General features: G+C 46.6%; 3 protein-coding genes across 3 annotated transcripts; all 3 read left to right on the forward strand.

Annotated features, from left to right (window-relative positions):
- Positions 1 to 494: 494 nt before the first annotated feature.
- Positions 495 to 27,488, forward strand: LOC101104263 (vomeronasal type-1 receptor 4-like). The gene is made up of 4 exons (XM_060397860.1): positions 495 to 539; positions 628 to 764; positions 889 to 1,012; positions 25,933 to 27,488. Exons 1-4 carry the CDS (start codon positions 495 to 497, stop codon positions 26,770 to 26,772), a joined length of 1,146 nt encoding a protein of 381 aa, XP_060253843.1. The 3' UTR covers positions 26,773 to 27,488.
- LOC101103749 (vomeronasal type-1 receptor 4-like) lies at positions 6,009 to 7,163 on the forward strand. Its single transcript, XM_060398211.1, has one exon. It carries the CDS (start codon positions 6,132 to 6,134, stop codon positions 7,038 to 7,040), a length of 909 nt encoding a protein of 302 aa, XP_060254194.1. The 5' UTR covers positions 6,009 to 6,131; the 3' UTR covers positions 7,041 to 7,163.
- LOC101104003 (vomeronasal type-1 receptor 4) lies at positions 15,097 to 18,773 on the forward strand. The gene has a single exon (XM_027977604.3). It carries the CDS (start codon positions 15,248 to 15,250, stop codon positions 16,175 to 16,177), a length of 930 nt encoding a protein of 309 aa, XP_027833405.1. The 5' UTR covers positions 15,097 to 15,247; the 3' UTR covers positions 16,178 to 18,773.
- Positions 27,489 to 27,610: the final 122 nt, after the last annotated feature.

The following is a 27,610-nucleotide window of genomic DNA, read 5'->3' on the forward strand; positions in this document are numbered from 1 at the left end:
GCCAGAACTGCCTTGAATGGTGTTTCATGGAAGAAGAGCCCTGTCAGCACCTGCTGTGAGCTGGTTTCTGACTCTGGCTGTGGCGGTGGCCCCCGTGTGTGACCATGTGGGGCTGGGGGTCATGGACTGTGTGGGGGCAGGTGTGTCCTTCTGATCGTGACTGTTGGTGTCAGGGAGGCACCTCACCTGTGGGGTTGATTTCTGTGTCTCCCAGGATATGTAGGTTTGACCACATCTCTCACCCCAGTGAATACCCAGCCTCACAGGAAGGTCATGGGCCACGTGTGTGGGAGGAGAAGGTGCAAGAGGATGAAAGGACAGGCATGAACAGGAGTCACTGGGAGCTGTGATGTAGGCAGTCATGAGGGGGCTTCCGGAGGATCCCATGAGGAGTTACTGTGCGTTGGGATTCATGCCAGGGTTTCTGCTGATACAGTTCCATCAGATTCATGGAGCAGCCGCATTAGGAGGGCCAGGCTCAGGGCGCCCCCAGCATGGGCCACCGCAGCCTGAAGGAGGCAGGACGGGACACAGCGCAGGTAGAAGTCGCAGTACCGTCGTGCAGGGCAGGGCCCACAGTCCACTCACCTGTCCGGGGCTTTTCCTCGGGGGCTGCCGGGAGATCAGGGGAACACGTCCATCTTCGAGCTCCGGGAGCTACAGCGAGATCAGAGGTACCTGAACAGGCCTGTGCCTCGGGAACTGTCGCGAGATCAGGAGCATGCGTCCACGTCCTCTTTCCAGGAGCTGTCGCGAGAGCAGGGGTAAGAGTCTAGGAACTGTCGCGAGAGCAGGGTTAGTGTTTAGGTCCTCGTCCCGGTAAACTCTCGCGAAATCGGAGGTGGTGCCTGCACACAGCAGCTCCAGCACGAGCCAGAGCTGAGGGAGAGGCTGGCCGGGAGCCACGGTGCTTGTCGGGCGAGCGCTGCATCTGCCGCGAGAGTATTTCTTATTTCCGAGAGCTCTCGATGTATCAGGAAGAGAGAGCGGAGAGGAGGAAACGAACAAAGAGGTATGACTCTCATCTTGAGGGGAAGAGAGTGAGTGGGTCAGTCGTGACTGGGGGCGCTCCTGAGGTGACTCTGAGCAGGTGGAGCCGGGAGGCTGAGCCTGAAGCACGAGACCCTTGACGTGGCGGGAAGAGGGGCGACTAGGAGCTGGGAGGTGAGGCCAGGACGGCTTTCCCGCTTTGAGGGGAAGGAATGCCGCGGCTCTGGTGGGAAAAGGAGCGAGGGCGGCCGTGGGGTTAGAAACGCCCGAGGTGCCCGAAGGCACTGTTTCCTCCTCACATTGCCGCAGGTGCTCCGTGACAAGGGGAATGTTCATCTTTCCAAACGCCAGCTCGTGGTTTCCTTGGTCTTCCCTATTGTTTTTCTGGTCTCTACTTCATTTATTTCCACTCTGTTCTTTCTTATTTCCTCGTATCCATTGACTTTTCCTTAGTTTGGGGTTTGGTTTTGGGGGGCGGGGGAGGGGGTGGTGGTGGTATTTTGGTGGTTTTTGGTTGCTGTTGATCCTTGTGGTAAAAAGTTAGCTTGATTACTAGAATCGTTTTTCTTAATGTAGGCATCTGTTGTGAAAAGGCCCCTCTCAGAACAACTTGTGCTGAATCCCATAACCTTCTGTTTGCTATGTTTCCACGCACTCTTGTCTCAAGGTCTTTTATTTCCTTTTGGATTTTTTGACCACTGTTTGCTCTAGAGGTGGTTGTTCATCTCCATGTATCTGTGGATTTTCCGACTTTCCTGCTGTTATTGGCATCTAGTTTCATATCATAGGGGTTAGAAAAGACACTTCATGAGATTTCAGTCTTAAATCTGTTAAGACTTGTTGGGGGACTTCGCTGGTGATCCAGTTGAGATCATTTTTGTATATGATAGTGTCCAACTTTTGTTTTTGCAGTTTTTTAAATTGGAATATAAGCTGATATAATGTTATGTCAGTTTCATGGGTAAAATAACGATTCAGTGCTTATGAGTAATACTATTAGTTTGACATGTATACACTACAATGCGTAAAATAGATAACTAATGAGAACCTACTGTATAGCACAGGGAACTCTACTCAGTGCTCAGTGGTGACCTAAAGGTGAAGAAAAGAGGGGATAAGTGAATCACTTTGCTGTACAGCAGAAACTAAATAATATTGTACAGCATGCAATGCAACACAACTATACTCCAATAAAAACATGTGTTACAACATTATAACAGCCATCCTCCAATGACAAACATCCCATTGTATAATACACCACAGCTTCTTTGTCTATTTATTAATAGTGGGCACTTAGATTATTTCCAGGTCTTGGATGTTGTAATAATTCAACAACAGTGTATCTGGGTGGGACCAAGGCGCTGACTTCACTGCAAATCCCTGTGCCCTGGGTTCCTTGACAATGAGGGAAAAAGAGGGGGGGGGGGCCCACTGCGGAATCTGTCAAGTCTGCATGACCAGAGCCACTGAGCTTCTCAACCATGTGTAAAGCCGTCTAGTGACTTCTCAGAACCTAACAAATTAGACTATGGGTTATAATTTCTGCTAAGACATTCTTGCCGGGAGCCACCACGGGAGATCCCACCCATGACAAAAGTCATGTGGAAGAGAACTGTTAAGCAAGGCTTCAGAACTCTTCGGGCTCCCTAGGCTTTCTTGAACATCTATCCCAGAACCAGAATCTGTCTTACTATTTCATGACTTTCACCAACTCCTCTGACATTAACAGGGGGCTATTCCTGACCACCTCTCTGGAGAAAATCAACGTAGGGCTATAGCTAATAAGTCTGGACATGAGAAAAATATTTCCAATCAAAACCCCTCTGTTAGCATTTTAGCTTGCTTGGCAGATATATCCAGACTCTTACAGCTACACATGTGATTATTTACAGCCTCCCAACTGTGAGAGGCACAGAAAGCCTGAAACATAGAGCCTTTCAAAGAGTTAAAACTTATTAGAGTAGTGCTAATGTAGGATTTCATTATTGGGCCAATGCTCATTGCCAAGTTCCCATGTCTCTTATCCACTGTGCACCTGGGAGTGCATTAGTTAACATAGTTGGAAAGTAAGAAAAACAAGTGTAGCCTTGAAATTAACCATATTGGACTTTTGAGCTAATTGGTTCTTTCTTGTAACTCACTGCACCTTTGCTTCGTGAGACTGTAACTCTGTTTAATACTTTTTGAGGCTGACGTAGGTTAGAAATATAAGAAAAAATATTTCAAGGGAAAATAAGTTTTCTGGTTGAGAAGCCTTTATCAAAAGAGGGTCATAAAATGTTCACAGGCCTCCAAGGCCAGAAGATAATGTACACAACATTGTATATGGGAAAGGTTTGCAGAAAAAATCCCGGTTTTGATAAAGACAAAACAGATGTAATGTTTGGGCTGACTCTGTATGACTTTGCATCTTTCATTTCCCTCTATGTATAAGACAAGCTATATAAGTACCTTTAAAAAATAAAGCTATTGGGCCTTGCTTACTGAAGTAACTTGGTCTCCTCGTGTCAATCATTTTCTCCCTCCCTCTTTTTTCAGGCTGATCCCTTGGAGCATGGAGGCTCCCTGCGTTCACTTATCTGCCCGGGTTTCTAAGACCTGAACGGGAAGACGTTCTGCATCTTCACTCCCTCGGGAGACCAGGAGGGCACCTGTGGCCTCCGTGAACAGGGCAAACTTCTTGTCTCGAAGTTTTATTGGCTTTCTATGTAAACCAAGGAATATCAGCCTGTCTCTCCCCTATTTTCTTATCTACAATATTCTTTCCTTATCTCTCTCTCTAAATCATCCGCCGACGCCGTTTTTCCTTCAGGTTCCCCTGGATCCTGCAGGGGCTGGATCCCAGCACATTCTGTTAGAGTTCTGGATGTTTTTAAGTTGTGTGTATAGATGTTACTCATATTTTTGTCTCTCTGATTGAATGGGGGATATGCTCCCCCGCTACTTTATTTTGGAGCAGGAGGAGAAGGAAAAAAGACTTTGTAATGAGATGAAATCTAATGAATTTTCAACTCTGTGAAAACTGCAAATGCCAGAAAATGAGCAGTGTGTGCCCTTTTTAAAGAATTGGAAGTACTAAAATGGAAAACCAACAAATGACCTACTGTATAGCAAGGGAACTCTGCTCAATTTGATCTGGCAGTCAGGATGGGAGGGGAGTTTGGTGGAGAATGGATACTTGTGCATGTATGGCTGAGGCCCTGCACTGTTCACCTGAGACTATCGTAGCACTGTCAATCGCCTATCCCTCAATACAAAATAATTTTTTTTAAAAAATGGTAATAGGATTAGAATAATACTGTCCGTGACAATTCAATGCTGAATTTAATATTTTCAAATACAGTGAAATGTAGCTTGAACCATGGAATTGTCTGAGTATTTCTGTCCCAAAATTCATATATTGATATCATAACCCCAAACATGATGGTATTAGGATGTCATGAACTATAAAAGTGCCCTTATAAAAGAGACCTCTAGAGCTCCATGACTCCATCATCTGAGAACACAGCAAGAGGCACCAGTTATGAATCAAGAAGGCAGCTCTCCTCAGACAGGAGCCATGCTGCAGCCTTGATCTTGGACTTCTAACCTCTGGAGCTGTGAGCAATAAATTTCTGCTTATAATCCTCTCAAGTGGGTGATGTTTTGTTGTACCAGTTCAGACATTCTAAGGCCAGTATTGACAAGGACCCCAGGTGGTCGTCGTGGCTAAGACTGAGCGCCATCAGAGGCAATCTCTGAGAAAAGGCTGAGTGATTCTGCACTGGACACGGCCTGCTCCGCCCTCCCCAGCGGCCCCCCTGTGTCCCTCTGTGCAGGGCTGAGGTCCCAACTCCTCTGTCCATGGTCCTGGGCACATGGCAAGCTCTCTCAGCAGGGCTTTCTCCCTCTCTTAAGAGGCCTGCACAGACCAGCTCTGACTTCTGTGCTCACCTGGGATGAGGTGAGTTACACACTTCTCTGCTGATGCAGCGTCACACTAATAATTATTGCTTCTACTGGCTTGTGTGCGTGTTTAGTCACAGCGGATACAGAACTCCAAGTGATCTGGTGGATTTCTCTGATAGTAACTGAGGGAAATATCACCAGACTCACAGAACTGTGGGATGAGGGGGTCCTCCTGGAGATTCTTTCAGACTCCTGCACACGGAGTCCCCATCAATCCATTGATTATGAGGCAGGATTTCCTACCCAGGGCTTGCTCCAGAGGGATTTCTGCTCAGGAATCTTTGCTCCAGTATAATCTTGGTTCCTTCTCTTCACCTGCTGTCCCTTCCCTTGTGGAGGCAGTGATGTCCCCTGTCTCTCACCTCTCTTACGGATTGGAGAATTTTCCGTCTATTTGGTGTTTTCCTTGTTAGGACAGAGAGGTGACTCCCAAGCTCCTCACACGAGGAACTGCAAAGTGCAGGTCCACAACTGATTTCTTAAGTTATACTGTGTGTGGTAATTCTGATGAAATGTGAGTGTCAAGTGTGGATAACTGACTGTGTTGAAACTGTGTTAAAATCAGCTGGACAGTCGTATAAGTTCAATACTTTTGCAATTTGTGATTTTTTCCTTCATGCGCTCTTAAAATAGGCAGGAATGTCTCTAAGAGGTTTGGTGTATCTGCTTTTCTGTCCTGTCGCACAGTCATATATACTCAGTACATATTTGTAACATCTGTTATGCATCGGCCATGTTGGTAAACAAGATAAAAGTGGTCCTTTAAAAAAATGTATTTATTTATTTGGCTGCATTGGGTCTTAGGTGCAGCGCATAGCCTTACTTGCTCCTCGGCCTGTGGAACCTCGGTTCCCCGATAAGCGTTTGATCCTCTGTCCTTGCATTGCAAGCCGGTTTCTTAACCCCTGGGCCCCAGGGAAGTCTGGGTGTGGTTCTTAACTTCATGGAACTTACATGCTGGTGGAGAATAAGGATATGCCATGTTAGGACCTAATATACTAATAGTGAAAAGTATAACTGATGTCACGCATGTGTCCTAGAGGCTGAGCTCCACATGTGGAGTATGACAGTGTCTCCCTTCTCAGGAGAGGAAAAGATCAATAATTCTTTCCCAATGTTGATTCTGTAAGACGACTGGTGATGTCATCTCCTGCCCAGCTTCCTTTCACCTTCAGGACACTGACGTCTTCTCCATGTCTGTTCACAGAGATGCCCTGAGAAACCCAGGGGAGCTGGTTCTGAAAACCATCTTTCTGTTTCAGGTGGTGGCTGGGGCCCTGGGTAATATCATCCTTTTCTTCCACAGCATCTCTCCAATCTTATTTGGCCAGAAAAAGAGACGCACAGACGTGATTCTCACACACTTGGTGCTGGCCAATCTCCTGATTATTCTCTTCTCTGGGATTCCACACACAATGGCAGTTTTTGTTTTGAGGAACCCCCTGAACAGCCTTGGGTGTGAGTTTGTGTATTACGTACAGAGGGTGGCTCGCAGCACCGCCCTGTGCTCCCCCTGCGTCCTGAGCACCTATCAGGCCTTCAGTCTCACCCCCAGGAGGGCGGAGTGGGTGGTGCTCAGAGGAAGGGCCCCCGAGGTCACTGGCCCTTCCTGCTGCACCTGCTGGGTGCTCAGTTTCTTAATGAGTATCTGTGTTCCCTTGATGATTACTGGTCCAGAGAACACAAGAAATGATACTGACAATCAAGGGAAGTGGTTCTGCTCACCCACAGCTCCTTACGCAGGTTTTAGGTACTTGCGGTTCATCTCTGATGCCGTGTTTCTTACCCTCATGGTCTGGTCCAGTGGCTCCATGGTGCTTCTCCTGCTCAGACACCACCAGAGGGTGCAGTATATCCACACCCACACTGGGCACCACAGATGCCCCCCGGAGACCAGAGCCGCCCACACCACCCTGATGCTGGTGGTCACCTTCGTCATCTTCTACGTGGTGACTTCTATTTTTTCTTTTTATATCAGTGCCCTTTTAGATTCTTGTCTATGGTTGATACAGACCTCTAGTGTCTTGGCTTCATGTTTTTCCACTGTTTCCCCCTTCCAGTCGCTCCTGAGGGATCCTAGAACTCCTAGGTTCTGCTCTTGAATTGTTAGAAAAAGTGGTTAAATAGCTAAATATGTAGTGCATCCGTGTTTAATCTCTCAGTCATGTCTGACTCTTTGCAACTCCAGGCTCCTCTGTCCACGGAATTTTCTAGGCAAGGATATTGGAGCAGGTTGCCATTTCCTCCTCTGGGGGATTCCCCTAAACCAGGGCTCAGCCTGTGTCTCCTGCATTAGGCAGGCTCTACCACTGTGCCCCCTGGGAAGCCCCTTAGATACATAGTAGACAGCTTCAGTAATAGCCAATTCCTTTCTTCTGTAATTCTTTATATATTTGTTTTATACCCACTTTTACTGAAGCGTAATTAATGTGACATTGTATCACTTCAGGTCTTACAACATTATGATTGGATATTTGTATATGTTGCAGATAATCAAATAAGTCTAGTTAATATCTATCTACCGCCAGGTTGTTTTCAGTGTTTGTCACGTCCGATTCTTCGTGATCGCGTGAACTGCAGCACACCAGGCCTCCCTGTCCTTCACCACCTCCCAGAGTTTGCTCAAACACACGTCCATTGAGTCGGCGACGCCATCTCATCTCGCCCTCCGTTGCCCTCTTCTCCTGCCCTCAGTCTCTCTCAGCATCAGGGTCTTTTCCAGTGAGTCAGTTCTTCACATCAGGTGGCCACAGTATTTGAGCTTCAGCGTCAGTCCTTTCAGTGAATATTCAGGGTTGATTTCCTTTAGGATGGACTGGTTTCATCTCCTTGCTGTTGAAGGGACTCTCAAGAGGCTTCTCCAGCACCAGAGTTTGAAGGCATCAGTTCTTCAGTGCTCAGCCTTCTTTATGGTCCAACTCTCACATCCATACATGACTACTGGAAAAACAGCTTTGACTATATGGACCTTTGTTGACAAAGTGATGTTCTCTGCTTTTAATACACTGTCTAGATTTGTCATAGCTTTTCATCCAAGGAGCAAGCGTATTTTCATTTCCTGGCTGCAGTCACCATCCACAGTGACTTTGGAGCCCCCCAGATAAAATCTGTCACCATTTCCACCTCTGTACATACTACAGAAATTTTCCTGTGACAAGAACTTTGAAGGTTGACTCTATTACCACTTTTCATTATGCAATACAGTATTATTAACCACTGTCTCCATGCTGTATGTTTATATACCCATGACTAATTTATTTTTTATAATTAGAATTTGGTACCATTGATGTTTGTACTCAGTACAAATTTTTACACAAAATCCAAACAACTTTGAAGGTCAAACAGATAAATGCTCATGCTGCCTTGAGAGGTCTGAAAGTGAATCCATGAGATGATCAACTTGAAAAAGATTCCAGCCATTACTGAGGAAACCCGCTTTCCCCTTGGCCAGTTCAGCTGCCTGAAAGAAGCCTCCTTTCTTCAGGAACATCTGAAGTGTTTCCACAAAGTTTGTCTCCCTGGGGTGTAGCTCATATCCGATACACGCTTACACGTAATCCAGTATTGCTCTACATTGTGTTACTCCAGAGGGGGTGGACGTTTTATTTCATAGGTGAGGGTAAGAATCCTGGGAAATGGAGACGGTGTTAGGTTTTTGTTTGTGGTTGTTTTTTTTTTTTCACTCATGTTTCTCTAATATGCTGTAGTGTTACACGAAAATCAATGTTATTCAATGGGTAACATCATTTTTCATGTTGGATTTTCTTTACATGGTTCAGTTCAGTCGCTCAGTCAAGTCCGACTCTTTGTAACCCTATGGACTGCAGCATGCCAGGCCTCCCTGTCCATCACCAACTCCCGGAGCTTGTTCAAACTCATGTCCATTGAGTTAGTGATGCCAACCAACCATCCCATCCTCTGTTGTCCCCTTTCCCTCCTGCCTTCAATCTTTTCCAGCTTCAGAATCTTTTCCAGTGAGTCAGTTCTTTGCATCATGTGGCCAAAGAATTGGAGTTTCAGCTTCAGCATCTTTCTCCTTCCAATGAATATTCAGGACTGATCTCCTTTAGAATGGACTGGTTTGGTCTCCTTGCAGTCCGAGGGACTCTCAGGAATCTTCTCCAGCACCACAGTTCAAAAGCATCAGTTCTTTGGTGCTCGGCTTTCTTTATAGTCTAACTCTCACATCCATACATGACTACTGGAAAAACTATAGCTTTGACTAGATGAACTTTTGTCGGCAAAGTAATGTCTCTGCTTTTTAGTATGTTGTATAGGTTGGTCACGGCTGACCGTCAGTAAATTTGATTGATTAGACAGATGAAGTCATATGATGGAGGGAAGAGAAGCTTCCCATTCCATATTTTTCATTTAAACGTTTAGTCTTCATCACTGAAACACAGAATATTGAGACTTAGTTTTATATTTTATCCTAATCACTGTTTTCTGTGTTGCTTTGTCATAATATATTTTTTTCTGGGAAAATGTGGCATTTTTAATATTCCATTGCACTTAGTAGTCTTAATGTATAATTATTTGTATTTATTGCTGTATCAATTACATATGAGCTTCCAAATTTTCTTATATTCTCCTTAGAATGATTATGACTGTTTCAAATAATATGTCAGAATAGAAATGCTCCAACCAAAGGACACAGACAGGCTGATTAGATAAAGAAACAGACCCATATACCTGCTATTTACAAAAAACTTTCCATCTAGAGACACACGTAGACTGAAAGTGATAGAATGGAAAAGGTTATTCCACACAAATCAAAGCAAAATCAGAGATAGTTATTCAAAAAAGACTTGAAAATAAAGACTGTTACAAGAGACAAAGAATAACACTACATATTGATTGAAGGATCAATCCACGAAGATGTAACAATTGTTTAAGTATATATGCACCCAACATAGGAGCACCTCAATACAGAAGGTAAATCCGGTGTGTGTGTTACACCCAAGCCCCTCAGTCCAAATGAGCCCGTTTCAGGAGCTCAGTGGCCCCCTGGGACTGGAGCTTCCACACTGGATGGCTCAGATCTGGATGCTTTTACCCACTCAGCTAGAAGTCTGGGGATGAATCGTGTGTTTCAAATATCAGAACCTGAAGTGTTAGTAATTCTCTTTGTGTCTTCATTACCTAGTTGAGGAATGGCACATAGTAGGTCCAAACTGTCTCTATGTGTTTATGTTGAGCAATGTCCCCATAGTGAATAATCATTCAATATATTAAAACCTTTACGCACATTGTCCCAGACATGGCCATGAGTGTACAGCTTTATAGGAGCAGTAAGAGTTCCCTGGTGGCCCAGTGGTTAAGAATCCGCTTGCCAGTGCGGGGGACATGGGTTCCATCTCTGGTCTGGGAGGGTTTCTCACACCACAGAGCAACTGAGCTTGTGCCACTGTGGCCTAGAGCCGCTGTGCCCTAGAGCCCGAGCTCTGCAGGAAGAGAAGTCACAACGAGAAGCTCACGCACCGCAACTAGAGTAGCCCCGCTCTCCACAGCGAGAGAAAGGCTGTGCACAGCCCCATAAGCCTCGTGCAGCCAACATAAATACTGTTTTCTGAAGAAGCGGTAGATGTTCTGTCTACCAGGGTTATCTCGGAAGCCCCTTGCTCATGAAATGCGGACGTGTCTGCAGCCTTCATGCACCAGTTCTCCACAGGAGGCGCCTGATGGGGAGGGTGGATGGTGTCCCTTCTGCTCCACGGTCCCCCAGGAGAAACACCAGGCCAGCTGCCCACCTGATGGATCAGGTATCAAACATCCAGTTATCAAGTCGAACTTCCAGCTAGCAATTGATCACCCACAGATCAATTTAAAGAATTCTAACATTTTCTCCCTAATATAAGTTTAATAAATTCTTTTCCCCAACCCCTGTCTGCATGTCCCAGAGTGCATCTTGCCAGAGCTAATGGACTGTAACACAAGGGCAGGCTGGTGATCCAGTGAGACTCAAGGAGGTGGCCTGTGGGCGACGCGGAGCCAAAGACAAGGTCCTTGCAGAGCCACGTGGATACAAGGGAGGCCTGAGGATCCTGAGCAGGGAAACTCTGGCTTCAGAGGGGGCGTTTTCCAGATTAAACAGACCTGAGGCCATAAATAGAAAGGGCTGTGGAACTTAACCTGAGGGGAAAGCCCAGCCTCCAGACCCCACGCTGATGATCAGTGAGAACACACTTTGGCACAGTTTGGAAGAGTGAGGCCATGAAGGAAAATGCCCACCGGGAGGCAGTGAAGGGAGCCCGCGTGCTCTGTGAGTGTCCCTCCCCCGGCTATGACTGTCACTGTGAACTTGGGCTCTCCCACAGGGAACACAGAAAACGCTCCTGCCCTCTGCTCAGCTGCTCGCGTGGACCTTCTCAGTAATTGCCAGGAGTTGTCCCTAGTCCCCAGGCGTGGGTGAGGGTGACGAGCCCTGGGGGTAAATCTGGCCCTCATTGGAGACGCCCCAGACTCTCCATGCAGACAGTGTCACCTCCGCTCCAGACGACATGATAATGGCTCCTCTGTGGGGAGAGCGGGCCCAGGGGCCCTGTCCCTATAACTGGGGCCCATCCCGACTGCCACTCCCCTGCACAGAGTGTGGCGCCGAGTGCAGGCAGGTGAGTGCTCCCCTGTGTTCAGTCTCAGGGCAGGAAACAGGAGAGCAGGCTCTCAGCAGGAGAGGAGCTCAGAGCTGCATTGTCAGCACCTCGGGCAGGACAGGTGCCCCCCTGCCTTGTCCTGAGCTGCCCCGTCCATGCCCTGGCTGGCAGGTGGAAGGGGGGAATGTGCTGGGGTGTGTACCTGAGTGGGACCAGAGCCGTGAGTTCACTGCCAATCCTGTGTCCTGGGGTCCCTGACAATGAGGGGAAGAGGGAGGGGGTCACTGTGGACTCTCTGCCAAGTCTTGTATGAGCAGAGTCACTGAGTCCTTCAACCATGTTTAAAGGAAGTCTGTTGATATTCTCAGACCTAATAGATTAGGGTTAGTATGAATACTGGAGAAGGAAATGGCAGCCCACTCCAGTACTCTTGCCTGGAAAATCCCATGGATGGAGGAGCCTGGTGGCCTGCAGTCCATGGGGTCGCTGAGGGTTGGACACGACTGAGCGACTTCACTTTGACTTTTCACTTTGATGCATTGGAGAAGGAAATGGCAACCCACTCCAGTGTTCTTGCCTGGAGAATCCCAGGGACTGGGGAGCCTGGTGGGCTGCCATCCACGGGGTCGTACAGAGTCGGACACGACTGAAGTGACTTAGCAGCAGCAGCAGTATGAATACATGAGAACATATTTTTGTGCTGAGTTCATTAAACTGGAAAATCCTACAGCATCAAATAAGTCCTGATGACACAGACACACACGTGCACACACAGAAATACACAGAATTACGCTTCTTAATAACGACAGACACATTTTTCCTATTTTCAGCCCCTCTTCAGTTGGATGAAGGTTTTCACTAATTTCGGCAAAGATATTCTCTCTCCATTCTGCGTGGGCTTTGTGTTGCTGTGTGTGATCCACATATTTTTCTCAGGAATATGGAAAAAAATCCCAACTGTCCTTCCTTAACCTGAGGCATTATGGAAAGGGAAAAGAATCTGCAATGAGATGAAATTCAGGTAATTTTCAAGTCTGCCAAGAAATGTGAGCGATGGAAAGGAACCGTGTACACTTTTTTTTTTTTTTACTTATAAATAGAAGTTAGAATATGACTGGCTTTTGTAAGTTAACTTTGCATTTTATACTCAGAAATGCACTGAAATATATCTTGGGCTGTCCGTGGTCTGAAGTTTGCTGCTGCTAAGTCACTTCAGTCGTGTCCGACTCTGTGCGACCCCATAGAAGGCAGCCCACCAGGCTCCCCCGTCCCTGGGATTCTCCAGGCAAGAACACTGGAGTGGGTTGCCATTTCCTTCTCCGGGTCTAAAGTTTGAGTCCCTGCAAATTTCGTGCTTTGAAAACCTAACCCCACACATGACCATCTTTGGAGGTGGGTGCTCCGTGCCCTCACATGTGAAATTAGTGTTGCTGTAAGCGAGGCTCTGCAGAGCACCATGGACTTTTCCATCACATGAGGACGCTCTGAGAAGCACCAGCCATGAGTCAGGAAGGGCGCTCTCACAGAGGGGTCCTCGCTACAGCCTTGTTTGTGGGCATCCAGCCTCCAGGACTGTGAGCAGTGAATTTCTGTTGTTTATAATCCCCTGAGTGGGTGATGCATTTTTTTTGAAATAACACCTCAAGCAGACTAAAACAGGTGAATACAGAGAAGGACCCCGGGTGGCAGTCCTGCCTAAGACTGAGGACTTTCATCGAGGCGAGCTCTGAGAAGAGGCCGAGTGATTCTGCACTGGACGCGGCCTGCTCCGCCCTCCCCTGCCCTCGCTGTGTCCCTCTGTGCAGGGCTGAGGTCCCGACTCCTCTGCCCATGGTCCTGGGTACACGACATGCTCTCTTAGCAGGGTTTTCTTATTCTCTTAGGAGGCCTGCACAGACCAGCCCTGATCTCTGTGCTGAGCTGGGGTGAGGTGAGTTACATTCTCCTCTGAAGCTTCAGCATCACGTTAATTCCTGCTGCTTCCACTGGCTTGCGCGTGCTTAGTCACAGCACATACGAAGTCCAGAAGGTTTCATCATTCCCTCGTTCCTGCCGTGTCTGAATTTAAAGTTTGCTCTGTGTCTCCAAATTTTTCTTTGCCTTGTAGTATGCCTAGGAGTTTTTTCTTGATATCTGGACATGACGTACTGGGTAAAAGGAACTGTTAATCAGCCTTCAGTGATGTGGTGGTGAGGTGAGGGGAGAGGGGAGATTCTACATCCTACAATGAGGTCCCAGTCTCTCTGTGAGCCTGTGCCTCTGGATTGTGAACCTCACCAGCAATTCTCTGCTTTTTTTCTCCCCAGTCGATTGGGCAGAATGGCTAGTGTGGGCTGGATGCTGGGTATTTCCCTTCCCAGGTCAGTCAGGCTCTGAGAAAAACCCCGGTTGGTTAGGCTCCAGTTAGCTAACCTCTCCTAAAGGCAGATTAAGAAGAACCTCATGCTCTGATGTTTTTCAGAATGGTTTTTCCCCTTCCAACCCCCACTGAAAGCACAAGGAGATTTTGCCACTGATTTTTTTGCCACTGATTTTTCCCTCAAAGAAATATTACAAAACTCAGAACTGTGGGGATCTCCCTGTAACTTGGTGTTCCTGGAGTTTCTAATTGCCAGACATCTCCACGCAGAGCCTCCAGCAACCCATGGAGCCTACATAAATCCTTTATAAGTTCAGGGTTTTCTGCCCTGGGTCCGAGGTGTTTCGCTCATGAACCTGTGCTCCAATACCCTCGACCCCTTCTATTCACTGTCCGTCTCTCCAATCATGGAAGCAGAGGTTTCCCCTCTGTTCTCGCCTCTGTTAGGAATTCAGGAATTTACAGAGTGTTCTGTGTTTTAATTATTGTTAGGACAGAAAGTTGACTTCCATGAGGGAGCAGAATCCAGAACTGCATGACCAATGTTTTATCGTTCTTTCGTATCTCTGATGAGCTGTGAGTTCTCCAAGGTGGACAACTGGTTCAGCGACAGCTGTATTAAATGTAGTCAGACTCTCCTATAATCTCAGTAGTATTGTTTCATTTTTCAGAGTCAATCTGTTACTATAATAGTCAGAATGATCATACACTCTAAAGGGGAAGGGTATATCACTGTCTTTCTCTCATGTCACCTGTAATATGTATATTCAGGACATATTATTTAACACCAATTATTGGTCAACCAGGGCTTCCCAGGTGGTGCTATTTGGTAAAAAAAGAAAAAAAAAACCCACCTGCAATGCAGGAGACATAAAAGACTCGAGTTCGATCCCTGGGTCGGGAAGATCCCCTGGGGCGGGCATGGCAGCCCACTCCCAGTATTTTTCATGCAGAATCCCAGGGACAGAGGAGCCCGGTCAACTGCAGTCCACGGGGTCACTAAGAGTCGGACGCAACTGAGACTTGGCGTGTATGGACGCACGCATCTGTCAGTCATGTTATTGATCAAGAGAGACATGGTTCTCAAGTTCCTGGACCTCACAGGCTAGTGGAGCATCAGCTTATACAAGTGGACAGAAATAAATACAAAATAGTAAGTATTTTGTATTAGACATTGTAACTGATGCCGTGCATGTGTTCTCTAGGTTGAGACCCTCCTGTGGAGCAGGACAACGTCTCCCTTCTCGGGAGACAGAAAATGCAAGAATCCTTTTCCACTTTGATTGTGTAAGAAGACTTCTGCTGTCATCACCAGCTCAGCCCTCTTTCCGCTCCAGGACACTCTAACGTCCTCTCCATGTCTGTTCACAGAGCTGCCCTGAGAAACCCAGGGGAGGCGGTTCTGGAAACCATCTCTCTATTACAGATGGTATTTGGGGCTCTGGGTAATGTCATTCTTTTCTTCCACAGCATCTGTCCGATCTTGCTTGGCCGCAAGACGAGACCCACAGAAGTGATTCTCGCCCACATGGTTGTGTCCAATCTTTTGATTATTTTCTCCCCTGGGATTCCCCACATAATAGTAGCTTTTGTTTTGAGGAAGCCCCTCTCCAGTCTCGGGTGTAAGTTTGTGTATTACGTACAGAGGGTGACTCGAGGCACCACCCTGTGCTCCACCTGCGTCCTGAGCACCTATCAGGCCTTTACTCTCACCCCCAGGAGAGCAGAGTGGGTGATGCTCAGAGGAGGGGCCGCCAAGGTCATTGGTCCTTCCTGTTGCGCCTGCTGGTTGCTCAGTTTCCTAATGAATATCTGTGTCCCTGTGACAGTCACTGGTCCACAGGGCACAAACAACTATACTGATAACCATGGCAAGTGGTTCTGTTCCTCCTCAGCTCCGAAAGCACGCTTTCTGTACCTATGGTCCGTCTCTGATGCCGTGTTTATTGCCCTGATGGTCTGGTCCAGCGGCTCCATGGTGCTTCTCCTGCTCAGACATCGCCAGAGGGTGCAGTATATCCACACCCCCACTGGACGCCACAGACGCCCCCCGGAGACCAGAGCCGCCCACACCATCCTGATGCTGGTGGTCACCTTCGTCACCTTCTACGAACTGGATTGCATTTTTGCTTTTCGTATTGCTGCATTTTTAGATTTTTGCCTGTCGTTGCTTCATACCGCTAACATCTTGGCTTCATGTTTCCCCACTGTTAGCCCACTGCTGCTGCTCCTTAGGGATCCTAGAGCTCAGGGGTGCTGCTCTTGGGTTTTTAGGCATCGTGGCTGAAATAGTAAATATGAAGAAGCTTGCATATTAGCTACAAGCTCGCTATTTTGTAACTATCTACTGAGCACTGTTTATTTTGAAGTATAATTAGCACACACCATTACAGAAGTTTTGGTTGTGCAACAGAATAACACAGTCTTTGTGTGTTGCTGTCGTACAGTCGCTCAGTTGTATCTGACTCTTTGCAACCCTGTGGACTGCTGTGGAAGCACGCCAGGCTTCCCTGTCCTCCACTGTCTCCCAGAGTCTGCTCAAATTCATGTCCATTGAATCGGTGATGGCAACCAACCATCTCATCCTCTGCCGCCCTCTTCTCCTTTTTGCCTTCAATATTTCCCAGCATCAAGGTCTTTCTCAGTGAGTCAGCTCTTCACATCAGGACAAAGTATACTGGACCTTCAGTCTGAGCATCGGTCCTTCCAATGAATGTTCAGGGTTGATTTCCTTGAGGATTGACAGGTTTCATTTCGTCACAGTTCAAGGGACTCTGAAGAGTCTTCTCCAACACCACAGTTCGAAAGCATTAATTCTTCGGTGTCAGCCCTTGGTATGGTCCAACTCTCACATCTGTGCATGACTGCTGGAAAAGCCATAGCTTTGACTATACAGTCCTTTGTTGGTAAAGAGAAGTCTTTGCTTTTCAATATGCTGATCAGGTTTGTCATAGCTTTTCTTCCGAGTAGAAAGCATCTTCTAATCCCATGGCTGCAGTCACCATCTGCAGTGATTTTGGAGCCCAAGAAAACAAAACCTGCTACCGCTTCTACTTTTTTTCCTTCTAGTTGCCCTGAAGTGATGCGACCGGATGCCATGATCTTCATTTTTTGAATGTTGAGTTTTAAGCCAGCTTTTTCACTCTCCTCTTTCACTTTCATCAAGAGGCTTTTTAGTTCCTCTTCACTTTCTGCCATTAGAGTGGTGTCATCTGCATATCTGAGACTGCTGATATTTCTCCCAGCAGTCTTGATACCAGCCTGTGCTTCATCCAGCCCATCATTTTGCAGGATGTTTTATGCATATAAGTTAAATAAGCAAGGTGACAATATACAGCCTTGACATACTCTTTTCCCAGTGTTGAACCAGTCTATTGTTCCATGTAAGGTTCTAACTGTTGCACCTTGACCTCCATACAGGTTTCTCAGGAGGCAGGTAAGGTGGTTTGGTATTCCCATCTCTTTAAGAATTCTCCAGTTTGTTGTGATATAGCGTAGTCAATAAAGCACAAGCAGATGTTTTTCTGGAATTCCCTTGCGTTTTCTGTGATCCAGCGGACATTGGCAATTTAATCTCTGGTTCCTCTACCTTTTCTAAACCCTGCTTGTACATCTGGAAATTCTTGGTTCACATACCACCGAAGCTTGGCTTGAAGAATTTTGAACATAACCTTACCAGCATTGGAAATGAGCGCAGTTGTCCAGCAGTGTGAGCATTCTTTGGCAGTGCCCTTCTTTGATAGAATGCAAAACATCACAAGTCTAGTTAATACAATATCTGTATATAGTTACAAAGATTCGTCTTGCGGTGACAACCTTTAAGATTGCTCTCTTAGCGACGTCCAGATATGCGGTAGAGTATTGTCACGTCTTGTATACCCCTCTCTATAATTACTTATAAGAGAAAGTTGGTGCCTTTTTTCTGTTCTTTACTAATTCTTTCCTTTTTTTTTTTTTAATTTTGACCCTGCTTGCAGGATCCAGTCCCTGACCAGGGATTAAACTCATGCCCTCAGCAATGGAAGCACCGGGTCCCCACCACAGGACAGCCAGGGAATTCCCTATGCCTTCTGATTTCCCTGGTGGCTCAAATGGTAAAGCGTCTGCTTAAAATGCGGGAGACCCACGTTCAATCCCTGGGTCGGGAAGATCCCCTGGAGAAGGCAATGGCAACCCACTCCAGTACTCTTGCCTGGAAAATCCCATGGATGGAGGAGCATGGTAGGCTACAGTCCATGGGGTCACAAAGAGTCGGACATGACTGAGCGACTTCACTTTCACTTCCTGACATGTGTACTCAGTACCAAATTTTTACATAAAATCCCATCAACCTAGAAGGCAAATCAATGTTGGCACTGCCTTGAGAGATCTGAAAGTCAAACCATGAAATAGCAGCTCAAGAGCTATTCGCAGAAACATTGAGGAAATCAGCTACCCTCTTGGACAGTGTAATGCTCTGAAAGAATTGTCCTTTATTCGGTATCATTTGAAGTGTGTCCACACACTTTATTTCCATATTAGTTTGACTAATACCTGATGTACATTGATTGGCACTTATTCCAGTATTGGTCCCGATAAGTATCACCCCTGAGTTGTGGGGAGATTTTATTTCATGGTGATGCTATGAAACCTGGAAAACGGAGGTGACTCTCTCCACTCTTTTGTGTCTTTGTTTCACTTCTATTTCTTTACTGTGCTGTAATGCGACACATAATTACCCGAATTGTACAGTGGATCATTTTACCTTTGAGCCTGGACTTTCTTTCCATATTTGCCCAGTAAATATCACTGACTCGATGGGTGGAGTAACAGGAGGGAATAATAGAAGGTGCCCACTCCTGTTTGCCACATAAACGTTCAGTTTTCGTCACTGTTGTGCAGAATCTTGGGACTTTGTTTTCTGTTTTATCCTAATCGCTATTTTCTGAGTTCCTTTTCTCTAATTCTATCTTTTAGGAAAATGTGGCATATTTATCATTGCATTTTTAAAAGAGGTCGTCTTAATGTGTAACTCTTTGTACAGAATGCTCTAGTCATTACATGTGGGTTCACAAATTCTTATATTCTGGTTAGAACTACTATGACCATTTCAAAGAATATGTAAGAATTGAAATGCTCCCACCAAAATGGATAAAGAAACATACCATGCACCTGCTGTACAAAGCACTCACTTTCGCGCTAAAGACACACAGGCTGAAAGTGAGAGGATGGGAAAAGATATTCCTCACAAAAGAAAATCGAGAGAGAGTCAGAGTAGCAATACTTGCTAAGAGAAAATAGACTTTAAACTAAGATTGTTATAAGAGACATGGAAGGACAGCACATACACCCAAAGGATCAGTCCACGAAGAAGATGAAATAGTTGTAAATATATTTGTACCCAACATGGGAGCACCTCAATACAGAAGGCGAATCCAGGATGTCTGTTACACCCAAACCCCTTTCGGTCCAGATGAGCCCGGTCCAGATGAGCTCAGTGGCCGCCTGGGACGGGAGCTTCCACACCGGACGGCTCAGATCTGGACACTTCCACCAGCTCAGCTAGAAAGTCTGCTGATGAGTCATGGGTTTCAGATATCAGAATCCAGGGTATTAGTAACTCTTTTTGTATCTTCACTACCTAGTCGAGGAATGGCACATAGTAGGCCCAAACTATCTCTATGTGTCTGTGTCCAGCAACGTCCCCATGGTGAATTCAGCACATTAAGATGAGTATCAAGCACCCTGTCCCAGACAGGGGTCATGAATGTACGACCGTATAGAAGCGGTGTCCCATCTACCTGGGTCATCTTGGAAAACCCACGTTTATGAGACGTGGACGCGTCTGCTGCCTTCACGCGCCGATTCTCCCCAGAAGGGGCCTGATGCAGAGAGTGTACCGTCTTCCCTCGGGACAATGATCCCAGGCCCACTGTGCACCTAATGGAGCAGGTTTCAAGGACCCAAACACCGATTTACATCTCCAACTAGCAACTGATCATTACAGCGATCAACGTAAAGAATTCTGAAGTCTAATATTGTCCTAATAAGTTCATCTTGCTAACCCCTGTCTGCACATCTAGGAATGCGTGTGACCAGGCTCATGGCCCAGAACACGGGGACAGGCTGGATGTCCAGTAAGAGGCTCAAGGAGGGGGCTCCATGGGTGACTTAGAACCAATGACAAGGTCCTTGCAGAGTCACGTGGATGTGAGGGAGACCTGAGGGTCCTGAGGAGGGAAACTCTGGCTTCAAAGGGGGCGTTTTCCAGATTAAACAGACCTGAGGCCATAAACAGAAAGGGCTGTGGAACTTCAACTCAGGAGAAAGCCCAGCCTCCAGATCCCATGCTGATGATCAGTGAGAAAACAGTTTGGAAGAGTGAGGCCATGAAGGAGAATGCCCACCGGGAGACAGTGAAGGGAGCCCGCGTGCTCTGTGAGTGTCCCTCCCCCGGCTATGACTGTCACTGTGAACTTGGGCTCTCCCACAGGGAACACAGAAAACGCTCCTGCCCTCTGCTCAGCTGCTCGCGTGGACCTTCTCAGTAATTGCCAGGAGTTGTCCCTAGTCCCCAGGCGTGGGTGAGGGTGACGAGCCCTGGGGGTAAGATCTGGCCCACACTGGAGACGCCCCAGACTCTCCATGCAGACAGTGTCACCTCTGCTCCAGATGACATGATAATGGCTCCTCTGTGGGGAGAGCGGGCCCAGGGGCCCTGTCCCTATAACTGGGGCCCATCCCGACTGCCACTTCCCCGCACAGAGTGTGGTGCTGAGTGCAGGCAGGTGAGTGCTCCCTTGTGTTCAGTCTCAGGGCAGGAAACAGGAGAGCAGGCTCTCAGCGGGAGAGGAGTTTGGAGCTGAGACTGTGCAGGATGCAGGCTGACCCTGCCTCACTCTGCATGTCCACGCCCAGGGTCGCAAACAGTTGGACACGACTGCAGTAACTTGGCACACATGCCGGCAGCGTTGTTTCTCAAACAGGGCAGCTGAGCACAGGCAACGGGGCGCGAAGGTCACAGCCAAAGGAGGAGGTCCAGTACGAGGTGAGGTTTGTTCTCCGTCATGGCTGGGGCCACGGCGAGACGCAGCTTTCTAGGAATGCTGTGGAAGCTGCAGGTAACTGTAGTTCACAGCAGAGATCAGAATCCATAAGTCTTGTATCTCCTCCCTCTGTTGCTAGAGACGCTGTGGAGTAGCAGTAGCTGATGCTCACAGCATGTTGAGTGTCCAGACACTGCGGGCAGAGAATCTGTTAGTCAACAGGGGGAGCTGTACTTGTCCTCAAATGACTCTGAGTGTATTGCAAGAGGAAGTGTTGGTCCTCAGTTGCGTCCAACTCTTTGCAGCCCCATGGACTGTAGCCCACCAGGCTTCTCTGTCCATGGGATTCTCCAGGCAAGAAGAGTGGGTTGCTATTCCCTTCTCCAGGGGATCTTCCCGACCCAGGGACTGAACATGAGTCTCCTGCATTGCAGGCAGATTCTTTACCATCTGAGCCACCAGGGAAACCCAAAGAGGGAGGTGGAGTAAAAACAAAAGCAAAAAAAAAAAAAAATAGTTTTTGTGTTTTTTTCGAGTAAATGACATTTTATTATTCAAATTCTCTGGTGTCAGTGTGCAACAGGAAAATCACTTCCTCCTCATAGACTGACTTGCATTTCAGCAGCAGCATCAGTGGGAGGTGGGTGTAGGAACAGTGGGATGTTAAAGAAAGTTCATCATCTTTCCAACGGAGCAAGAATTTCAGCTCCTTTCCCAAGGTAACATCTGTGTTTACGTCAGTGATCTTACCCCTTTTGCTTTTTCTAGTATCTTTTCTTTCAAGTTTTCTTTTTATTATTTTTTTAATTGGAGGCTAATTACAACATTGTAGTAGTTTGTGCCATACTTTGACATGAATCAGCCATGGGTGTACATGCGTCCCCCATCCTGAACCCCTCCTCCCACCTCCCTCCCCATCCCATCTTGAGACTGAGATAGCGAATCAGAACCCGTCATTGAGGATTGTCATCAGGGGACTGTAAGCAAGTGAAACCAAGTGGGCTGGAGTCTGAGAGAGCAAGACAGTTGAAGGAGTGGAAAGAAGGGAATTCCAGGAAAAAGGATGGATGTGAATTGTTGTGATAAAAGGAAAATGTGTGTGTGTGTTTTTTTTTAAGGGAAGTTAATTCAGCTGGACTTCGGACAAGAAACACTAGTAAGATGGGAAATGCCTTAGGCGCCTGACCTTGAGTGCTATAATCATCCCTCACTGTTATGCCCACGGTTGGGTTCCCCAAGACTGAGAGAATAAGACCCTCACAGCAATGCAAAGGCACAAAGGGGTTTTATTGCTAGCTCGAGCTAGGGCTCAGGTCTCATCCAGCGCAGTGGCGTCTTGAGGAGAGCCCCGAGCTCTGAATCACATCTACTTTTATACAGACGGTGCTTTGTTCCTGTAACAGCATAGCTGATTGGCTAAACTGTATGTGTGCGCAGGACTTTCAAACCTCGAATCCTTATCCAGATTGGCTCGGGTCTGGCGCAGGCAGGGGGCTACGGGGATCTTTTCTGATTGGTTGAGCTACACTGCCTGCAGGAGTTCCCAGGGCCTCAGCTTCCCTAGAGACTGAACCTCAGGCCTCGCCTGCCCGTTAGAGCCTGTCCTGGCTCCAGTTTGTTCCTAACACTCACATTCCTACCGGGCGGGCGGAGAGTTTATCTTTTCAAAAAACCAACTCTTGTCTTTGCTGATCTTTTATCACTGTGGTCTGTACTCATTTACTTCTGCTCTGATTTTTGTTAATGCTTTCCTTCTGGTGAGCATTGGGCTTAGTATTTTTTTTTTCTTTTAGTTCCTGGATGTATAAAGTTAGATTGTTCCTTAAAATCTTTCTTTTGGGACTTGCCTGGCAGTCCCGTGGTTAAGACTTCGCCTTCCAATGCAGGGGGTACGGGATCCATCCCTGGTCCTGGAGCTAAGGCATCCCACATACCTTGAGGTCAAAAAACCAAAACAAAGACAGAAACAATTGTAACTAATTCAATAAAAACTTTAAAAATGGTCCACATCCAAAAAAAAAATCTTAACAAAAAAGACTAGTTATCATATTCGTTTGCAAGTTTAGCAAGATTCTCATTTTTACAAAAATGAAAACTAATGAAGATGTAAAGCAATCTGTCTGTGCATTGGGTCTAACAACCAAAGTATTTTATTTGCTTTCGGGTCACATAATTGACAAGCAAAAACTGTACTTATTGAAGGTGTACACCTGGATGTTTTGACTGAAGTGTTTATTTTTACATACAGCCTGAGGCAAGCTGGAAACTGCTCTAGAAAAATCTCTCCACAGACTTCTCAGCAAGTCAAGACCTGCAAAATTATTAATGATTAAAATTCTTTGCAAACTAAGGTTATTTTCCATACCAAATAGATCATCTGAGGGACTTTCAGCAGCCTGTATAGTCAGAGAGCTGCCCATTTCATGATGGGTGTTTTGTATACTATCACTGTCGGGGGCCAGCGTGAGGAACTCCGCCCATGGCAAAGGTCATGAGGAACGAGGCTTGGCATACGCAAAGGCGTGATCAAGCCTCAGGAAAGCCCCTGTTCCCGAGCATCTACCCCGAAACCAGAGTCTGTTTTATGCTCTCACCTACACCTCTGACTTTACGGGGGCTCTCCCCCATAACCATTTCTCTCGGAGAAGGAGTAAACGTGCAGCTCCAAGGCAATAAAAATTCCTGGGCGTGACTAGAGTGTTTCAGCTTATGGACTCCTCTGAAGGTTATCTAGCCCACCTGTATAGGTTTGTCCAGCCACATGTGATTGTTTACAGCCTCCCAATCTGAGATGTTTTAGACTTACTAAAGGCAAATTCTTTTGGGGAGTTGAAAATTATTAGTATAGTGGGTTGGTTAGGAATTATATTGGTGAAGGGTTTTTCATTTCTTATGCCAATAATTACTGCTAATTCCCTGCCCTGGGTGGGACAAGGGTGTCTCAGGTCAAACCTCTCTGCTGACAGACTAGCTTGTGTGACAGGATTATCCATACTCCTGCCGCATGATTGTTTACTACCTCTTAACCATAAACAGCACAGAGAGTTTTGGAATATTTTGAGTCTTAATTAGCATAGGGCTTTTTCTTCTTGTTGAGTCAATGATTGCCGCCAGGCCTCCATATCCTTAGGCACCTGGGAATATATTAATCAATGTATTTGGAATATAGCAAAGGAAATATAGTAGTTTTTAAGGTTGGCAACACTAGACTTTTTGAGTTAATGAATTTTCTCTTTTGTAATAGATCATTGTGCTTTGTTATAAATCACTGTGTCCTTGCTATGTAAAAATGTAACTCTATCACTATCTTAAGACAAAACAGATTTTAAGGGGAGCATTGGTGAAAGGATTTTCATTTGTTGGGCTGATGTTTGCTGCTAAATCTCCATGTTCCCTGCCCTTATAATGAATATAACTAACATATAGGAGAAATAAGCATTAACCTTTAAGATTAATCATGTTAACCTTGGGTTAAATAAATTCCTTTCTTGATTGTAACTCACCACACCCTCACCCTATAGGAATGTAACTTTATTTGGAGGGTGGTACCTGGTTTAAGAAAAAACACCCTTGGAAGAAAAAAGTTTTTTGGTTATCAGAAAGAAAGGATCATAAAATGTCAGCAGATCTCATGGCCAGAAGCTGATGTAATATCCCTAAGACCTTTTTTTATACATTTATGTGAAGCACCTGATTTTGATAAAGGTCAGAACTGCTGACCCCCGAGTGACTCTGTATTCATCCCTATGTGTAACAAAAGGTATATAAGCAAACCCAAAAATAAAGAAATCGGATCAGTTTCCAGAAAGACTGATTCCCCCATGTCACTTCTTTCTTGCTCCCCGTTTCTCTGGCTGAATTCCCATCTGGAGCATGGGTGCTATTCCACGTAAACCAAGTTATTCAGCCTCTTTTTCTCCACTAATCTTCCTACTACACTATCCGTTTCTAATCTCTATATATCTGTAATTAAATATGTATTTTTCCAAGGACTCCGACTCCGTCCCCACCTTCGAATCACCCTGGATCCACTGGGGCCGGATCCCGGCATATCGCATCAATGTATAATTTAGATTTCTGCACAGCTGGAACTATATTCTTTGAAAACTTTAATAACTTCTGTAACCCTGTAATATGTATATTATTCTGCCTTTCTGTTTAATTTTCTTCATGCATGATAATGGTAAGGAGGGTGAAAATGAATTGTAAATATGGTGTAGGCACCGACTCCACGGACGAGAGCTTGAACAAACTCCAGGAGATAGTAAAGGACAGGGAAGCCTGGCATGCCGCAGTCCATGGGGTCAAGAAAGAGTCGGACACGACCGAGCGACTGAAGAACAGCCGTGTATTTTCATTTTTGTCTCCTTTCACTTATTTACCAACTACACATTTATTAATTTATTATTATGTGTCAATCATATATTTTTTACCAACACAGGCATGGCTTCTAAGCTGCTAGGTTTTACATCTGTGTAGGGAGTCAGAATATAAAAGTAAAAAGAAAGAAACACAAAGTAATAATGATAAAATGTGAAATAGGCGTCAGTGGCATACTTCTGCAGGTTCAGTCCCTCCTCTGTGATGGATGATGGTCTCTGTTTTCGGAATAGAAGGTCCAGGACCCGTGTACGAGGTCATATGGGAGTCCCCATGCCTGCACTAGCAAACCCTGACCTTCACGCCAGGCCACTCTGAAGCCCTCTCCACGAGTGCTCAGAAGGGTGTGAGAAACCAAAAGTGCCAGTTGCTCGGTCGTGTCCGAATCTCTGTGACCCCATGGACTGCAGCCCGCCAGGCTCCTCTGTCCATGGGATTCTCCAGGCAAGAATACTGGGGTGGGTTGCCATGCCCTTCTCCAGGGGATCTTCCTGACCCAGGGATCAAACCCGTGTGTCCTGCATTGCAGGCGGATTCTTTACTGTCTGAACCACCAGAGAAACCCACATTCAGAAAGATGCTCCGCCCCCAGAAAGAATCAGGGGAAATGTTTCTGAAAGCCCTATTTCTGTTCCAGGTTGGGAACGGGGCTCTGGCTGACGTCACCCTCTTCTTCTGCAGTGTCTCCCCAGCCTTGCTTGGCCACAAACGGAGACCCCTGCAGACGACTGTCGCCCACATGGCCGTGGCCAACTCCTGGGTTCTTCTGTCTGCTGGGCCTCCCCACACAATGGCAGCTTTTGTGTCAAGGAAGCCCCTCTCCAGCCTCGGGTGTAAGTTTGTGTATTACATACAGAGGGTGGCTCGGAGCACCGCCCTGTGCTCCCCCTGCATCCTGAGCACCTATCAGGCCTTCACGCTCACCCCCAGGAGGGCGGAGTGGGCGATGCTCAGAGGAAAGGCCCCCAGGGTCACTGGCCCTTCCTGCTGCACCTGCTGGATGCTCAGTCTCTTAATGAATATCTGGATTCCTGTGAGCATCTCTGGTCCACAGGACAAGCACAACTATACTGATGCCCAAGGCATGTGGTTCTGCTCACCCTCGGCTTCTAAGGCAGGCTTTGTCTACTTGTGGTCCACCTCAGATGCCGTGTTTCTTACCCTCATGGTCTGGTCCAGCGGCTCCACGGTGCTTCTCCTGCACAGACGCCGCCAGAGGGTGCAGTATGTCCACACCCCCGCTGGGCACCACAGACGCCCCCCGGAGACCAGAGCCGCCCACACCATCCTGATGCTGGTGGTCACCTTCGTCACCTTCTACCTGCTCAATTCTGTTCTCACTTTTTATATCAGGGCCCATGATGATTTTCACCTGTGGTTGATGCAGCTTTCAGATGCCTTGGCTTTGTGTTTTCCCATCAATTCCCCCTTCCTGCTGCTCCTTAGGGATCCTAGAACCCTCAGGTTCTGCTCCTGAATCTTGGCAAATAGATGGGGAAACAGTGGAAACAGTGACAGACTTTATTTGGGGGGGAGCTCCAAAATCACTTCAGGTGGTGACTACAGCCATGAAATTATAACACGCTTGCTCCTTGGAAGAAAAGCTATGATCAACCTAGACAACATATTAAAAAGCAGAGACATTACTTTGCCAGCAAAGGTCCATCTAGTCAAAGCTATGGTTTTTCCAGTGGTCGTGTATGGATGTGAGAGTTAGACTGAGAAGAAAGCGAGTGCTGAAGAACTGATGGTTTTGAACTGTGGTGTTGGAGAAGACTCTTGAGAGTCCTTTGGACTGCAAGGAGAGCCAACCAGTCCATCCTAAAGGAGATCAGTCCTGAATATTCATTGGAATGATGCTGAAGCTGAAACTCCAATACTTTGGCCACCTGATGCAAAGAATTGACTCATTGGAAAAGAGCCTGATGCTGGGAAAGATTGAAGACAGGACGAGAAGGGGAAGACAGAGGATGAGATGGTTGGATGGCATCACCGACTCAATGGACATGAATTTGAGCAAACTCCAGGAGATAGGGAAGGATGCTGTAGTAAACGATAGTAAAGGGAAGCCTGGCGTGCTGCAGTCCATGGGGTTGCAAAGAGCTGGACATGACTTAGCAGCTGAACAACAACAAAAAAATGAAGGTGTTATAAATCATCAAGTTCAAAATAAAATCTCTGTCTGTGCCCTGAGACCACTGGTAGCCTTTGCTTGTTGAAAAGGAGGGTAAGAAAGAATCCTGGGGGTTAGGAAAAGGGAGAGAAAATGACCACTCTGTGACTTCCTACTCTTCACATACTTTTCATGCATGACA

Source organism: Ovis aries, chromosome 14 (genome assembly GCF_016772045.2).
Source record: "Ovis aries strain OAR_USU_Benz2616 breed Rambouillet chromosome 14, ARS-UI_Ramb_v3.0, whole genome shotgun sequence".
NCBI classification, from domain to species: Eukaryota; Metazoa; Chordata; class Mammalia; order Artiodactyla; family Bovidae; genus Ovis; species Ovis aries.

Excerpts from the sequence above, each read along its gene's own strand:
- LOC101103749 (XM_060398211.1), top strand. The coding sequence starts at position 6,132 with ATGTCTGTTCACAGAGATGCCCTGAGAAACCCAGGGGAGCTGGTTCTG.
- LOC101104263 (XM_060397860.1), top strand. The coding sequence starts at position 495 with ATGGGCCACCGCAGCCTGAAGGAGGCAGGACGGGACACAGCGCAG. Across the intron at positions 540-627 it reads CAGGACGGGACACAGCGCAG|GGGAACACGTCCATCTTCGA; the intron begins GTAGAAGTCGCA and ends CCGGGAGATCAG. Across the intron at positions 1,013-25,932 it reads AGGAGGAAACGAACAAAGAG|GTTGGGAACGGGGCTCTGGC; the intron begins GTATGACTCTCA and ends TTTCTGTTCCAG.
- LOC101104003 (XM_027977604.3), top strand. The coding sequence starts at position 15,248 with ATGTCTGTTCACAGAGCTGCCCTGAGAAACCCAGGGGAGGCGGTTCTG.